Source organism: Hemiscyllium ocellatum, chromosome 16, assembly GCF_020745735.1.
Source record: "Hemiscyllium ocellatum isolate sHemOce1 chromosome 16, sHemOce1.pat.X.cur, whole genome shotgun sequence".
NCBI lineage: Eukaryota > Metazoa > Chordata > Chondrichthyes > Orectolobiformes > Hemiscylliidae > Hemiscyllium > Hemiscyllium ocellatum.
The window spans coordinates 77,982,651-77,998,040 of record NC_083416.1 but is presented as its reverse complement, the minus strand read 5'-3'; the positions used below and the strand labels follow the sequence as shown (position 1 = coordinate 77,998,040).

Sequence of the window (15,390 nt, the reverse complement as noted above, 5' to 3'; positions counted from 1 at the left end):
CCCAAGGCTGGAGTCAAACCCAGGTCCCTAGTGCTATGAGGCAGCAGTGCTAACCACTGAGCCACCATGCTGTGCTAAGACACAGAATAAAATCTTCTTGAGACACATTAATGGTAAGAGATTAGTGAAGGATAGAGTGGGGGCAAAACAGAACATACAATATAAGCTGATCATTGAAGCAAAGGATATGGCAGAGTTATGGAATGGGTACTCTGCTTCTGCCTTTACCAGATTCAAAAATGGTGACAATGGCCCGGTTGAAAATGTGGGTGTTGAGGAACTGAGCAGTATAGTGTTAGATAAGGAAGAGGTGTTAAAAAGCCTGGCAACACTCCAGGGAGAGAGGTCACCGAGTTCAGATGCAATATATCCTGGATTGCCGAGAGAGAGGTAAGGGAGCAAATCGTGGAGCCATTGATAGAAATTCTCCAGAGCTCTGTGATCACAGGATTAGTCCGGTGTGTGTGTGTGTGTGTGTGTGTGTGTGTAGGATCGTAAATGTGACACCTTTGTTTAAGAACAGGAGAGAGGATAATCCAGGAAACTACAGACCTGTATATCAGCGTGACATCAGTAGTGGGAAAACTAATGATGGCCATAATACAGGATAGACTGGAGCAAAATAAGCTAATACTTGACTATCAATATGGCTTTGTCAAAGACAGGTCATGTCTGACAATGTAATTGAGTTCTGTGACAAGGTGACACAGATAATGGATGTTGTATATTTGGACTTTCAGGAAGCATTTGATACAGTGCCATCTGGCAGTTGGTTGGAAAATGAGGAATGTTTGGGATTGATGGGTCCTTGACAGCATAGATTAGAAATCGGTTAAAAGATAGGAAACCCAGGGTATGTTTGATAGGCATTTCTCAGACTGAGATGGAGTTGAAAGTCGTGTTCCCCCAGGGTTGGTGTTGGGACCTTTGCTTTTTCTGATTAATATATAAACAATTTGGAGATGGGTGTTTATGGCAAAATCTCTAAATTTGCAGATGACACTAAGCGAGGGAGAATAATGAACAGTGATGATGATGCTGAGCAGCTTCAGAGGAATATTGACAATTGGTGAAATGGGCAGGCAGATGAATTTCAATGCAGAGAAATGTGAGGGAATGCATCTTGGTAGAAGGAACGCAGAGAGACAGCACAGGCCTCAATGGGACAACTCTGAGGGGAGTACAGGAGCAGTGGGACCTCAGGGTTCATGTAATGATTCTCCGAGGTGGCCAGGCAAGCTGAAACAGTTGTTATGGCGGCTTATAGGATCCTTGGGTTTATAAATAGAGGCTGAGAGGATAAAAGGAAGAGATGCTCCCCCTCTATCATTGGTCAGACCACAATTGGAGTAAAGTGTTCAGTTCTGAGCACCTTATTTAAGGAAGGATGTTAAAGCCCTGGAGAGAGTGAAAAGGACATTTACTAGAATGATACCGGGAGAGAGGGATTTTAGCTACAAGGAAAGATTAGAGAAATTGAGTTTATTGTTATTGGAGCAGAGAAGATTAAGTGGTGACCTCCTTGAGGTGTTAAAAATTACGAACCATTTTGACAGGGTAAAGAAGATTTTTGTATTCCCAGTAGTTGGTATGTCAATAACTAGGGGTCACAATTTCAAGATTGTTAGCAAGAGAGCTAGGAGTGAGATGAGGAGAAACGTCTTTACTCAGAGAGTCATTAGGATTTGGAATGTGCTTCCTGAGGGAATGGTGGAGGTGACTCTATCGAACATTCCAAAGAGAGCTGGATACATATTTGAAAGTGATGAATTTAGAGTGTTACAGAGATAGGGCTGGAGAGTGGGACTAGCTGGGTAGCTCTTTCATGACCTCATCCACGTCCTGCACCTCCGCTCTCAAACCCCAGCCCTCCAACCGCAATAAGGACAGAACCCCCTCCCCCGGTCCTCACCTTCCACCCCACCAACTTCCATATACATTGCATCATCCTCTGCCATCTGCACACGGACCCCAACCCAAAGATATATTTCCCTCCCCACCCTGATCCGCTTTCCATAAAGACCGTTCCCTCCGTGACTAACTGGTCAGGTGTAGCCACCCTACAACCCACCCTCCCGTCCTGGCACCTTCCCCTGCCACCACAGGAATTGCAAAACCTGCACCCACACCTCCTTCCAAGGCCCCAAAGGAGCCTTCCATATCCATCAAAGTTTCACCTGCACATCCACCAATATCCTTGACTGTACAGTTGCTCCCGATGCGGTCTCCACTACAATGGGGAGACTGGATGCCTTCTCACAAAGCGCTTTGTAGAACATCTCCAGGACACCTGCACCAACCAACCCCACTGCCTCGTGGCCCAACATTTCGACTCCCCCTCCCACTCTGCCGTGGACATGCAGGTCCTGGGCCTTCTGCACTGCCACTCCCTCACCAATTGAGAAAGAATGCCTTACCTTCTGCCTCGGGACCCTTCAACCCCAGGGCATCAATGTGGACTTTACCAGTTTCCTCATTTCTCCTCCCCCCATCTTAGCCCAGTTCCAAACTTCCAACTCAGCACTGTCCTCATGACCTGTCCTACCTGCCAATCTTCCTTCCCACCTATCCACTCACTCTCCTCTCTGACCTATCACCTTCATCCCCACCTCCATCCACCTATTGCACTTTTAGTTCCCTTCTCCCCAGCCCCAGCCCCCTCCCATTTATTTCTCCACCCACAAGGCTTCCTGCCTTCAGTCCTGATGAAGGGCTTTTGCCCGAAACATCAATTTTCCTGCTCCTCAGATGCTGCCTGACCTGCTGTGCTTTTCCAGCGCCATTCTAACCTTGACTCTGATCTCCAGCATCTGCTGTACGGACTTTTGCCTAGCTCTTTCAGGAGCCAGTTACAGACATGATGGGTTGAATGGCCTCACTCTGTACTGTAAAATTCTATGATTCTATGCACCCCTTAACTTATATCACTGAAGAGGACACGTTATTTGATCATTACCAAATTGCTGCTTGTGGGAGATTGCCGTGCACATTCGGGCTGCTATGTTTGCTACATTACAACATTGACTGCACTTTTAAAGGACTTCATTCACTGTAAAAGTCTGACAGACACCTAGATGTTGGTGAAAACGGTGTTGGAGAAATGTAACTATCGACTCATGGACATTTACAACACAGAAGACAGACCATTCGGTCCATCGCATATGTACTGGTCGACAAAGATCTGACTACATGAATCCTATTTCCAGCTCTTTGCCCTGGAGAGTAGAATAATGCAACTGCATATCTAAATACTTCTTAAATGCAATGAGAATTTCTGACACAACCATCCTTTCAGGCAATGAAGTCCAGACTCCCATCACCTCTGCGTTAACTCAGAATCTCCAGCTTGCCTCCTGGCCTTCTACCTCTCTGGTTACTGGACCCTCTGCTAATCAAAAAAGTGTTGTCCTATCACTCTATCCTTGCAGATTATAATCTTATGCACCTCCATCAAGCCCTCTGTCAACATTCACTGCTCTGAAGAAAACAAGCCCAGTCTACACAATCACTCCTCATGGTTCAGACCATTCAGCCCACACAGCATCCTGAAAGCAGAAGACAGCAGATGCTGGAAATCTGAAACCAAACCTTTCCAGCTGTGGGCTATTTCAATGAACCGTTGTGCTCCCATTTCCACCCCTGGCATGCTACCGTGTTCTAACAAAGTTCAATGCAAACTGAAGAGGTAACACCTCATTTTCCGCAGAGGCACTTCATAGCCTCCCGGACTCAGTACTGAGTTCCTCAACTTCAGAACATGGTCTCTGTCCTCCATTGCGATAATTGTCTTGCTCTCAACAACAGACCCATTCTCTTACTTTCACACCTAACATTGCACCTATATCTTCCCTTTATCATGCACAGACTAGATGGGCCAAAGGATCTCTTTTGGTCTCTGCCCATTGAAGTTGCCATAGTCCTACCAGGCCACAGGGCTGCTCTCTCATTAGAGAAAAATGACTGGTGGTGCTTTAACCTGAGGGTCACCGTGCCTCAGGCGAGGGGAGAGGTGGAGAAGGACAGTTCTACATGGTAACCTCAGCCAGTGCCATGTTGTTGACATCACTCTGTATCCAGTCAACGGAGCTAACCAACCCCCTAATTCTGACCATTAGTACTCCCGTTGTCGTTTGTTCTGAGCCACCTCACCAACTGTTCTACTCGCTCCTTCTCCCCCTCGCCATCTGTTCCACTCACTCCTCCTCCTCGCCATCTGTCCCACTCACTCCTCCTCCTCGCCATCTGTCCCACTTGCTCCTCCTCCTCGCCATCTGTCCCACTCGCTCCTCCTCCTCGCCATCTGTCCCACTTGCTCCTCCTCCCCCTCGCCATCTGTCCCACTCGCTCCTCCTCCCCCTCGCCATCTGTCCCACTTGCTCCTCCACCCCCCCTCGCTCCTCCTCCCCCTCGCCATCTGTCCCACTCGCTCCTCCTCCCCCTCGCCATCTGTCCCACTCGCTCCTCCTCCCCCTCGCCATCTGTCCCACTCGCTCCTCCTCCCCCTCGCCATCTGTCCCACTCGCTCCTCCTCTCTCTCCCAACAATATAGGAACTTCAATTTTCCAACACCTTTCAGTGCTGAAGAAGAATCACACTGCACTCAAAACGTTAACTCAGTTTCTCTCTCCACAAATGCTGCCAGACTTGCTGAGTTTCTCCAGCACTTTGTTTTTATTTCAGTATCCTGATGAACCTCCTTTGTACATCTCCAGTGTATTCACATTCAGAACTGTACACTGTGGTCCAGCTTTGGCCTTACCAGTTCCAACCTAACCTCCCGGCTCTTATATTCTGCGACTCGGCTAATTCCATTTACCTTCTTAACCACCTTTTATTATTATTAACGATTTAATAATATTTTAATACTTCAGTAATTGCGAGAAATCTGGATTCATTCTTGGGATGGTGACTGGGTGTACACGTGCTTGTGGTCAAGGGTTTAAATCCCAACGTGGCAGATGGTGAAATATGAATTTGGTCAAAATCTGGAATAAAAAGCTAGTCTAATGGTGACCACGTAACCACTGCTGATCATTATAAAAAACCATCACCTATGTTCCCTTTAGAGAAGGGGATTTCCTATCTTTACCTGGTCTGGCCTACACGTGAGTCCAGACACACAGCAACGTAGTTGACTGTAATTGTCCTCTGGACAACTGGAGGTCAGGAATAAATACTGGACCTCGGCAGCAATGCCCCTACCCCATGAATGAAAGTGTATGTCTTTGAACAGCCTTCAGGTCTGGGCATGAAGGAGAGACAAAACACGGAGATCAATGGGGCACAGAAATGGGCCTAAAAATCAAAGAAATGTGCATTTTTGTAGCACCCTTCATTGTCTTAGGATGCCCCCAAGATGTTTTACAGCCAATAAAGTACGTTTTTGAATTTAATCACTGTTGCAACATGAGAAGCAGGGGTTCCAATTGTACACAGCAAGATCCCATAGGCAGCATGTCTGGCTCAGCGTTTTTCCCCCCATTGATGTCACTTGAAGGATGACTGTTAATCCAAGGGAATTGGATGAAGGGTTTTACCTGACGGAAGCTGTGGGATCCTTTCTTCCACCTGGGAACGTAGACGGCATCTTGACATTAGTATCTCACCTGAGGTAGGCAGATACCTCCGGCAGGTCCAAACTGCCCTGGGGGTGAGAGAGAGCTTGCAGGAGCTACTCCAATCTCTTGGGAGGTGACTGAGCCACTGAGAAGCCAACACAGTGCCTGCTCCTCAGGCATTGGGTTGGGGATGTTGGCGTTGGCAATGTTTTGATGCAAGGATTGACTCAGGGCTGTGAGTTTCTGTTGTGGGTCTTCATATGAAGGGATCATAGGATACAGGAGCAGAATTAGGCCATTCAACCCATTGGGTTCACTCTGTCATTTGACAATGGCAGATCTTTCTCAACCCCATCCTCCTGCCTTCTCCCTGTAACTGTTGTTCCCCTTTACCAATCAAGAGCCTCCCTATCTCTGTCTTAAATACACTCAATGAGTTGGCCTCCACAGCCCTCCGTGGCAATGAGTTCCACAGATTCCCCACCCTCTGGCTGAAGAAATTCCTCCTCATCTCAGTTCTAAAGGGTCCTCCCTTCACTCTGAGGCTGTGCCCTCAGGTCTTGGTATCTCCGGCCAGTGGAAGGACCTTCTCAAAACGTCCACTCTATCCAGGCCTCTCGTATTCTGTCAGTCTCAGTCAGACCCTGCCCCCATCCTTTTAAACTCCATCGAGAATTGACCCAGAAACCTCAATCACTCCTCATGTGACGAGCCCTTCATCCATGGGATCATTGTTATAAATCTCCTCTGGATCCCCCTCTCCAAGACCAACACATCATTCCTTAGATATGGGGCCCAAAACTGCTCAATATTCCCATTGCAGTCTGACCAGAGCCTTGTATAGCCTTAGCAGTACATCCTTGCTCTTGTTTCTAGCCCTCTTGAAATAAATGCTGTCAGGATACCCCAAATCATTAAGCCTCTGGGTGAAGGAGGCTGAAGTGGTTCCTTGACTTCTTTCCTTGGTTGGTTTCAACAAGAGTAATTTAAAACAGATCCTTTTCTTCCTGGGTACCTTGCTCCCAGACCAGATGAGTTTTAGTTTGGAAAAGGAGCCAACATAACCAGGCTTTGATATAATAAAAGAATGTGTTTATTAATTATTAAGTCTGAGTGCAACTTTGTTCGATGCGGGGCCTTGGGGGGCTCTGTGCACATGGTCTTGGTGGTTCAGCTGTGGGTAAGCAGAGGGCAGTTTGTGTGTGGAATGAGCTTTGAGGAAGTGGTGGATGTGGGTACAATTACAATGTTTAAAAGACGGATGGATACGGGTTTGGTACGCTTTGGCGCAGCTGTTTGGGTGCTGGCGTTTTGGCACGGCCATTTGGGTGCCAAACTTAATTGCGCCAGCCCATTTGGTGACGGACATTAAGGCACGAAGAACATTTCTTTATTATAAATCTGTCTGTATGGACAGCTTTAGTGTAACAGAATGGAATGTTTTTATTTTTCAATAAAGTTACAGTTTTAAAACTTTTTAAAGTTCTACCTTTGAATGATGATGAATCAATCAACATTTCTTTTCTAGCGCCAAAATGTCCGTCATCAAATGGGCTGGCGCCCAAACGGCCATGCCAAAACGCTGGCGCCCAAATGGCTGCGCCCATTCATCTCATTCCGATGGATACATGGATAGGAAATGTTTGGAGGGATATGGATTAGAAGCCGGCAGATGGGACTAGTTTATGTTCAGCATGGATTGGTAGGACTGAAGGGTCTGTTTCTGTGGTGTATGACTCTATAAAGCTGGTCACAAGGATAGGGGCTGCACTACCCATTTTGGCATTCTCCCACTCCCACAGCCAGACAGGTACACAGCTCTCCCTCCTTCACCTCTCCTCCTGCTGAGGATGGGTTGGATCGCTCCCAATGGCATCTCTCGAGGGGCTGTCAGAGCAGGTCAGCTTCAGAGGGGAACAACTTACTTCTGAACGACCTGAGAACATTCACTTTGGATATCAGGGGAGAGGGTTCTCTTAACAATGCACATGAGCAAACCAGGTTAGTCTGATTACAGCTGGAATGCAGTGGACAGATTGGTCCCTTATCGAAGGATAACTTATACCGGCCTTAGAGGCAAACCAGAGAAGGGTCACACAGCTGACAGTAGGTATAAGGGGACTGTCCACTGAGCGATGCTATGTATTTTGGACCTGCACTCATTAGAGTTCAGAACATTGAGAGAGGACCTTATTGAAACAGACAAGATTCTCATGGACCCTGTTTGGATAGATTGAAGATTCCCTTGTGGGAGAATCTCGGACAAGAAGGCATTATTTCAGAGTAAGGGGTCACACATTTAAGACAGAGGTGCAGAGGAATTTCTTCTTAGAGGGAAGTGAAGCTGTGGAATGTTTTGCCCTACATGCAGGAAAGTGGAATTGAAGATCACCAGATCAACCATTGATAGGCCAAATGGCCTGCTCCTGCTCCATGTCCTATAGCCCGACGATGTAAAGCAGCGCAGCACCACTCTCTTCAGGGCAATAAGTGCTACCCCAAGCAGTGATACCTGCGTCCCATGAACAATGAAGAAGAGGGAGAGAATATGAAATGGAGGTGGTGGGTTCTGTGGTGGAAAGATAGAATGGGGGAGGGAGAAAGCGAGGGGTAATAGGATTATGGGGCGGCGATTATATAATCGCTGGACTAGTAAGCATAGAACCCTTACAGTTCGGGAAGAGGCCATTGGCCCATCAGGTATGCACTGACCATCCAAACAGCATATCATCCTGGAGTAGTAATCCTGAGACCCTGGCTCATACTCTACTGGCACGGGTCCAACCAGGCAGTTGGTAGAATGTACCTTTAGTGAATTAGTCAGAGTCATTGAGACGTACAGCATGGAAACAGAAGGTAAAGCTAGTCTCAGTGATTGTGCACACTAAACCATTATCGATGGCTGTAGAGACCTCATCTGATTCATTAATGTCTTTCAAGGAAGGAAATCTGTCATCATTACCCAGTCTGGCCTAATGTGGTTGACCCTTACCTGCCCTCTGAAGTGGCCAAGCAACTTCAGGTGGCAAATTGGGACGGGTAACAAAGGATGACCTTGCCAGTGGTGTCCACGTCCTGTCAAAGAATAAGGAATTAAAAGTATCAGTGAGAGGTTTGGGAGGCATGGTGGAGAGAGAGGGATGGAACTTAGAAAGGGGAGAGACAGAACCGGAGAGAGTTATAAAACCAGAGAGAGGACGTGAGCCGTGCCAAGTGAATGTCCTGAGCTTGTTTGCTTGCACACACACTGCTGATAACACTTATCTTAAACAGTTGCCACCAAATGGAAGCCAGAATGTTTATATCCTCTGTTTGTTTTGTTACCGCCTCAAGAACTTGACGTGTGGGGAAAAAAGTCATTTCCTGACACAGCCTTCCTTGTTAGAGGCTGTAAACAACAGGATGACAACTGCAGGCAGTATCTCATTCAGGAACAACCAGGTGCCTGACTGTCTCACTCCTATATTGTCTAACTACAGGCCTGGCTCATGAAATTATGGTCCCGTTTCAGCTGGTTTAATGCCTGACTGTGTTTATTAGATTACAGATGAATTAGGTCAGGTTGATCTGTGTGCGTCACCGAAATATTTCTGCATTTCAAGCTGGAAAACATGCCAAAGTAAAACTCTGGTTCACCGCACTGGAGAGGTTTTAGTCTCCACGCTCATGACATTGGTTTCCTGACATGCCCATATGCCCTCCAAAGAAATATCTGTAAAATAACATTCTCAAAAAGGACCTGGCTAGGGAATAATTTGGAGATTTGGTAATGTAGTGGTCCCTGGAAAAACCGGGAACATAAGTTCAAATCCCAGCCACAGCGGCTGGTGAAGTTTAAATTTCAATAATTAATCTGAAATGGAAGCAGCGGTCTCACTAATGGTGACTATTGCTGTTCAATACCCACCTCGTTCACTAATGTCATGCAGAGAGGTGCCATCGAGTCCACACTGGCCCTCCAATGAGCTTCTCACCCATACACAGACGCCAACCCTATCCCAGTAACCCTGCATTTCCCAAGGCTACCCCACCTAGCATGCACATCCATAGAACATAGAACATAGAAAAATACAGCGTAGTACAGGCCCTTTGGCCCTCGATGTTGCGCTGATCCAAGCCCACCTAACCTACACTAGCCCACTTTCCTCCATATGCCTATCCAATGCCCGTTTAAATGCCCATAAAGAGGGAGAACAGAGTAAGCATCAGGAGGTGGAGAAGTCAATGTTTTGAGTATAATCCACCCCCAGTCCTGAAGAAGGGTTACACCCGAAACATTGACTTCTCCACCTCCTGCTGCTGCCTGGCCTGCTGTGTTCTCCCAGCCCCATGCTTGTCTATTTTGGATTCCAGCATCTGCAGATTTTTTTTGACTCATCCTATAGGTTCTGGCATGGATCTGTCTCAAATATGACACTTCCACTATCATGTGATTGGCCTTGAGCTGTTCTCTGCGATGGCCTTGGGAACGGCACAGTTCAAGGGCAGTAAAGGGGGTGGGTAATAAACTGCAGTCTTACTATACATCACATGATGTGGCAAAGTTTAAACAAAACCCCAGGGTTTGTTTTCCTTGGAGAAAGAGATTTGATTGAGGTGCCAAGTTTACAATACGTGGGCAAAGAGAAGTTGTTTCATTTGCTGAGGAGATAAGGACTAGGGGACATGAATTAATGCTTTGTGCAAGAGCTTCGGGGTGGGAATTGAGAGGATGGATTTATTTAAACACTGAGCTGTATGACCTGGGACCACCTGCCCCGAGGGCACTGCAGGAGATGTTTAACAATGTCTACAGGAAAGTGGATGGGTACTTGAGGACAACAAATTCATTGGCCTGAGGAGATGGGACAGACTGGACCGCTCTACGCATATGGACTCGATGGGCTGAGTGGCCTCCTCCTCTGCCTTTAATGACTCAGTGATAACTGCTGCAACATTTTATACTGAGACACATAGGAAGAGGTTCAGGCGATGAGCAAAAACTCAACGAAAGAGGTGGATTTTAAGGGAGGTTCCTAATGTGACAGAGTCAGAGACAGAGAGATTAGGGAGGACTTCACATCTGAGACGCAGCCCCTGATGGTAGAATCATCCCAGAGACTCATTGGAGTAGCAGCAGCAGCAGCAGCAATCTCAGACTTGTAGCACTGGAATCCTCTTCAGGGGTTTGGAAACAAGGACAAAAATTTTAAAATCAAGGCGTTGGCTGGTCAGGAAGCCAATGTATGTCAGTGAGCACAGGGCTGATAGGTGCACAGAGCCTGGTATGAGATGGGAGGTGGGCAGCTGAGGTTTAGATTACCTTAATTTAGAATAGAATTAGGCTTATTATTAACTCGAGTTACACAAGAACAGGGGTAAAATAAAAAGTGTACAATGTCACCAACACAGTGTCATTTAAGGTACAAATCTTAGCTACAAGAAAAAGAGAAAAGAGGAGAAATGTTACACTACATTTCAGATATACATACAGATCGTTCTTCTATAACATGACAATTGTGTTCCTCTATAACATTGTGCTATAGAAAATCGCACTCAGGAAATTGCTTTAGAAAATCGCTCTGTAGAAGATCGCTAACTAAAAGTAGCTATACCCATTCGGTAGAAAGTTTGCATTATCTGAGCAACTTCCAAAATACATCAATCGTGTTATAGCCAATTCATGCTGACGAACCGCGTGTTATAGCAGAACAACCTGTAAGCTAAGTTAGGAAGGTTAGAAATAAAGTTAAAAGGATAGAAATTACAGCCTTTCTACAGATGGTGTAAATCAGGAGGTGGCCAGGGAGCATTGGATATTCAGATCTGAGGGTTGTAACGATGTGGCTGAGTGGTTTATCGAATAGGGACAGCAATGTACTGCATCGTGGAGGTAAACATTTGCCGTCTTGGCAATGGAGGGCATCACTAATAATTAATACCAACTTTTCTGGCCTTCCAACTGAAATACTGAGTCTTTGTTGACAACCAGCAGATCATTTTGTTTCATTTATTCACAGATTGTCGGTGTCACTGGATTGGATCTGCATCTATTGCCCATCCCTAATTGCTCAGAGTGGTCTGGAGTTGCAGGTAAAGGCAGGCGTTTCCTCTCTTAAAGGACTTTAGTGAACCAGATTTTCTGGACAATTGGCTCTTAAGTTCAATTTGTTTTCGTTGATCTGAAATTCCATTATCGGTTGTGGCAGGATCTGAACCATAGCATTAGCAGGGTCTCAGGATTAAGAGTTTAGCGACAACACCATCCTTCCCTTAAATACTCATGCGCCTCTAATGGGGTGTTAAAGAGGAATGCAGGAATGAATTAGAGATAGTAAGCACCATGACACTCCCGCCTCGTACCAATGCAGAGTATTTATCAATATAACAGAAGCTGTTGAACGAAAGGATATGGAGATGGTGGGTGAATGGGGCAAAAATTATCCACAAGAATGGACCAGATCCAAAAGGTTACGGCTTCCAGAAACAGGCTAAAGATTTTTAAATAAAATTATGAAAAGGTAGACCTAGAAAAATTAATGTTTCCATTGACAGGGAGACAAGAGCAAAGAGCTACAAAGAGAAATGTATTCAATAGGAATTCATAAACAAGGTTTTGATGTAAGCTGTTTAGAATGTGGAACTCGATACTGCAGGGAGTGGCTGAGGTGTACAATGTAGGTTTAATTAAAGAAAGGTTAGACATACGTTTGAGTGAGAAAGGAATAGGAGGCTGTGCTGTTGGTGTGGGACAAAGAAACAACACGGGAGGAGGGTCCTGAGAGAACAAGCCCCAGCATTGACCGGCTGGGCCCACTGGGAGCAGTGGGTGAGCCAGGAAAAGAGTTCTGTGGACATACTGTTCTCATGTCAATAATGCTGCCTGTCCTCAGTTCTGAGGGCGTGAAAGTAACGATAAACAGGGAATGAAAAATCGGGGAGGGTTGTAACAACTACTGGTGTGGCGTGGGAGGGATGGGAAATTGGAGCTATACAGCATGGAAAGAGACCGTTCGGTCCAACTCATTTATACTGACCAGGGTTTCCCAAACTAAACTAGTCCCCCACTTGCCTGGGTTTGGCCTGTATCCTTCTAAACTTTTCGTATTCATGTACCTGTCCAAATGTCTTTTAATTGTTACTGCATCTACCACTTCCTTCGGCAGTTCATTCCACACAAGAACCACCCTCTGTGCGAAAAACTCACCTCCCAGGTTCCTTTTAAATCTTTCTCCTCCCACATCAAAAAATATGTCCCCTCAATTTGAACGCTCCTAACCTAGGGAAAAGACCTTTGCTATTCACCTTATTTATGCCCCTCATGTTTAATTAACCACAACAAGGTCACCCCTCCTACGCACCAGTGAAAAAAGTCCCAGCCTATCTAACCTGTCTTTATAACTCAACCACTCCAGTCCTCGTAATATCCTGGTGAATGTTTCAAGCACCCTCTTCAATTTAACAATAACCTTCCTACAGCAGGGCCACCAGAACTGTACACAGTACACCAAAAGGAGGACAAAATACTATTCTGCACAATAACACTCTCTGACAAATCAACTGTGGGCAGCACTGTGGCTCAGTGGTTAGCACTGCTGCCTCACAGCGCCAGAGACCCGGGTTCAATTCCCGCCTCAGGCGGGTGTCTGTGTGGAGTTTGCACGTTCTCCCCATGTCTGCGTGGGTTTCCTCCGGGTGCTCCGGTCTCCTCCCACAGTCTAAAGACGTGCGGCCAGGTGAATTGGCCTTGCTAAATTGCCCTTGCTAAATTGCCCGGAGTGTTAGGTGAAGGGGTAAATGTAGGGGTATGGGTGGGTTGTGCTTCGACGGGCTGGTGTGGACTTGTTGGGCCGAAGGGCCTGTTTCCACACTGTAAGTAATCTAAAAAAAAACAGTTAGTCACACAATGAGATAGACTGAAGCTAGTGTTCACAGGCACATCAACTCACTGACTGGCACCTGTTGGTAAGGATTTCATGTACCAGGACATCTGTACTGTCAAATCAAACATCAAATCTCACACCCAAACCCTCTCTGGCATCTTAGCTGGCACACACACGATGGGCAGAGTGTCCTCCTTTCGTGCCCTGATTTTGGGGATGTGGTGGGTGGGGAGGGCCAGTATGTGGATAGTTCCACAGGAGAGTCATCACATACACACAATAAGCCAAGCAACACTCTCCTGCACTGTGCTGATTCAGTGGTACAATAAAAGGTCACTTTGACTGGGAGCTGGGAAGGAAACTGGATTTTGAGATATATTTTGAAGTGGCTGTGAGATGGAGGGCAAGACGTGGAGGAGGAGACTCGCCTGGATCGTAAAGGCAGGGGCTGAAAACCTAAACACAAGAAACCGTTTGTATTCCCTGTTAAGATTAAGTTATTAATTAAAAGCATAGACACGTATTCCTAGTGAATCCAGAATAAAACATTAGGGTCTAACCTGACAAAATAGTAATGAGCCATAATGAAATTTAAGATAGAAATAAACATAGAACTGAAATGACAGATGAGGCATATTTAATTGATAAAAAAACATTGCTTTCAAATTCTGTGAAGGTTAATAAAACTCGCTATTCAGTGCCTGGTTAAAAACCACCTTTACCTGGCTAGCTCCTGCCTGTATCCAGCCCAGCAGGAGCGACAGCAGGAGCCCATACTTGCTCAAGGTGCCCATTATGGAAGCAGGACAGTCATCTCCCAGTCAGTGGCTCAGACTCAGTCACACAGGACTCAGAATCGTTTGAACAAACATTGTCCTATTTAAGCACAGAACAAAGTGAGTCAGGGCAGGAGACAGCCAATCAGATACACATGGGTTATGTGTTTGTCTTTGTGTTTGATGTAACCCTTTCAATGCAGAATTAGTGAGCCCTTACGGCAGTGCTTTCAAATCAGATGTGTCAAAACACACCATAAAACCCATGTGAATACTGACATACATCCAGGGCACCACTGTAAATGCTGGCACACTCCCCAGGTCGCCCTGCCAATTCTGCCACACCCTGCCCCGGGGCAACCCCCCTGTAAATACTGACACACTCTCCCCACACCCTGCTCCAGCACCCGCCCCCCCCCCTTCCCCACCCCCCACGTAAATACTGACACACTCCCCTCATATCCTGACCCCGGGAGACCCCCTGTAAATACTGACACACTTCCCCCCAACACACTGTCCCCGGGGGACACCCCCTGTAAATACTGACACACCTCCCCCCCCACACCTCGCCCCCGGGGACCCCCCTGTAAATACTGACCCATTCCCCCTCACACCTTGCCCCCATGGCCGCTCCATGTAAATACTGACACACTACCCAGGGACCCTTGGGGAGCCCTGTAAACATTGATATGTTCTTTGAAAGATTTACTTAATGCTACCACACTCTTTGTGGTCCCCAGCAGTATCAGCACACTCCGTGGGCCCTCAGTGTCTGCTGAAACACTGCCCAGAGTCCCCTTGCTAAAAAGAGAGACCACTCACTGGGTCCCCGATAAAGGTGGAGATACTCCCCTGGTGTCAGAGTAAATATGGACACAACAGATCAAGCAGAACCTATAAGAGAAAAACAGTTAATATTTGAGTTGAGGTCATCTTTCATTCTGATAAAGGGTCATTCTGACCTGAAATGTGGACAGGTATTCTGTTTCTCTCTCTAAGGATATAGTCTTGACATACAGAGTATTTTAAGCACTTTTTGATTTTCTTACTGTTATGATCCGAGCTGGGAATACGGGACATGTCAGATCCCAGCTGGGAAAACCGGACATGTCAAATCCAAACTGGGAATACGGAATTGGCAAATCCCAGTTGGGAAAACGGGACATATCAGATCCAAACTGGGAAAACAGGACA

At 46.4% G+C, this 15,390-nt stretch overlaps 1 protein-coding gene across 1 annotated transcript in view; it reads right to left on the bottom strand.

The window, feature by feature from the left end:
• The window catches only part of gpx3 (glutathione peroxidase 3), a 30,081-nt gene extending 15,795 nt beyond the window's left edge, over positions 1–14,286 (bottom strand). Inside the window, exon 1 of the mRNA XM_060837424.1 lies at positions 14,143–14,286. Coding sequence (XP_060693407.1) covers positions 14,143–14,214 — 72 coding nt within the window. The 5' untranslated portion in view covers positions 14,215–14,286. The remainder of the gene's footprint in view (positions 1–14,142) is intronic.
• Between the last annotated feature and the right edge of the window lie 1,104 nt (positions 14,287–15,390).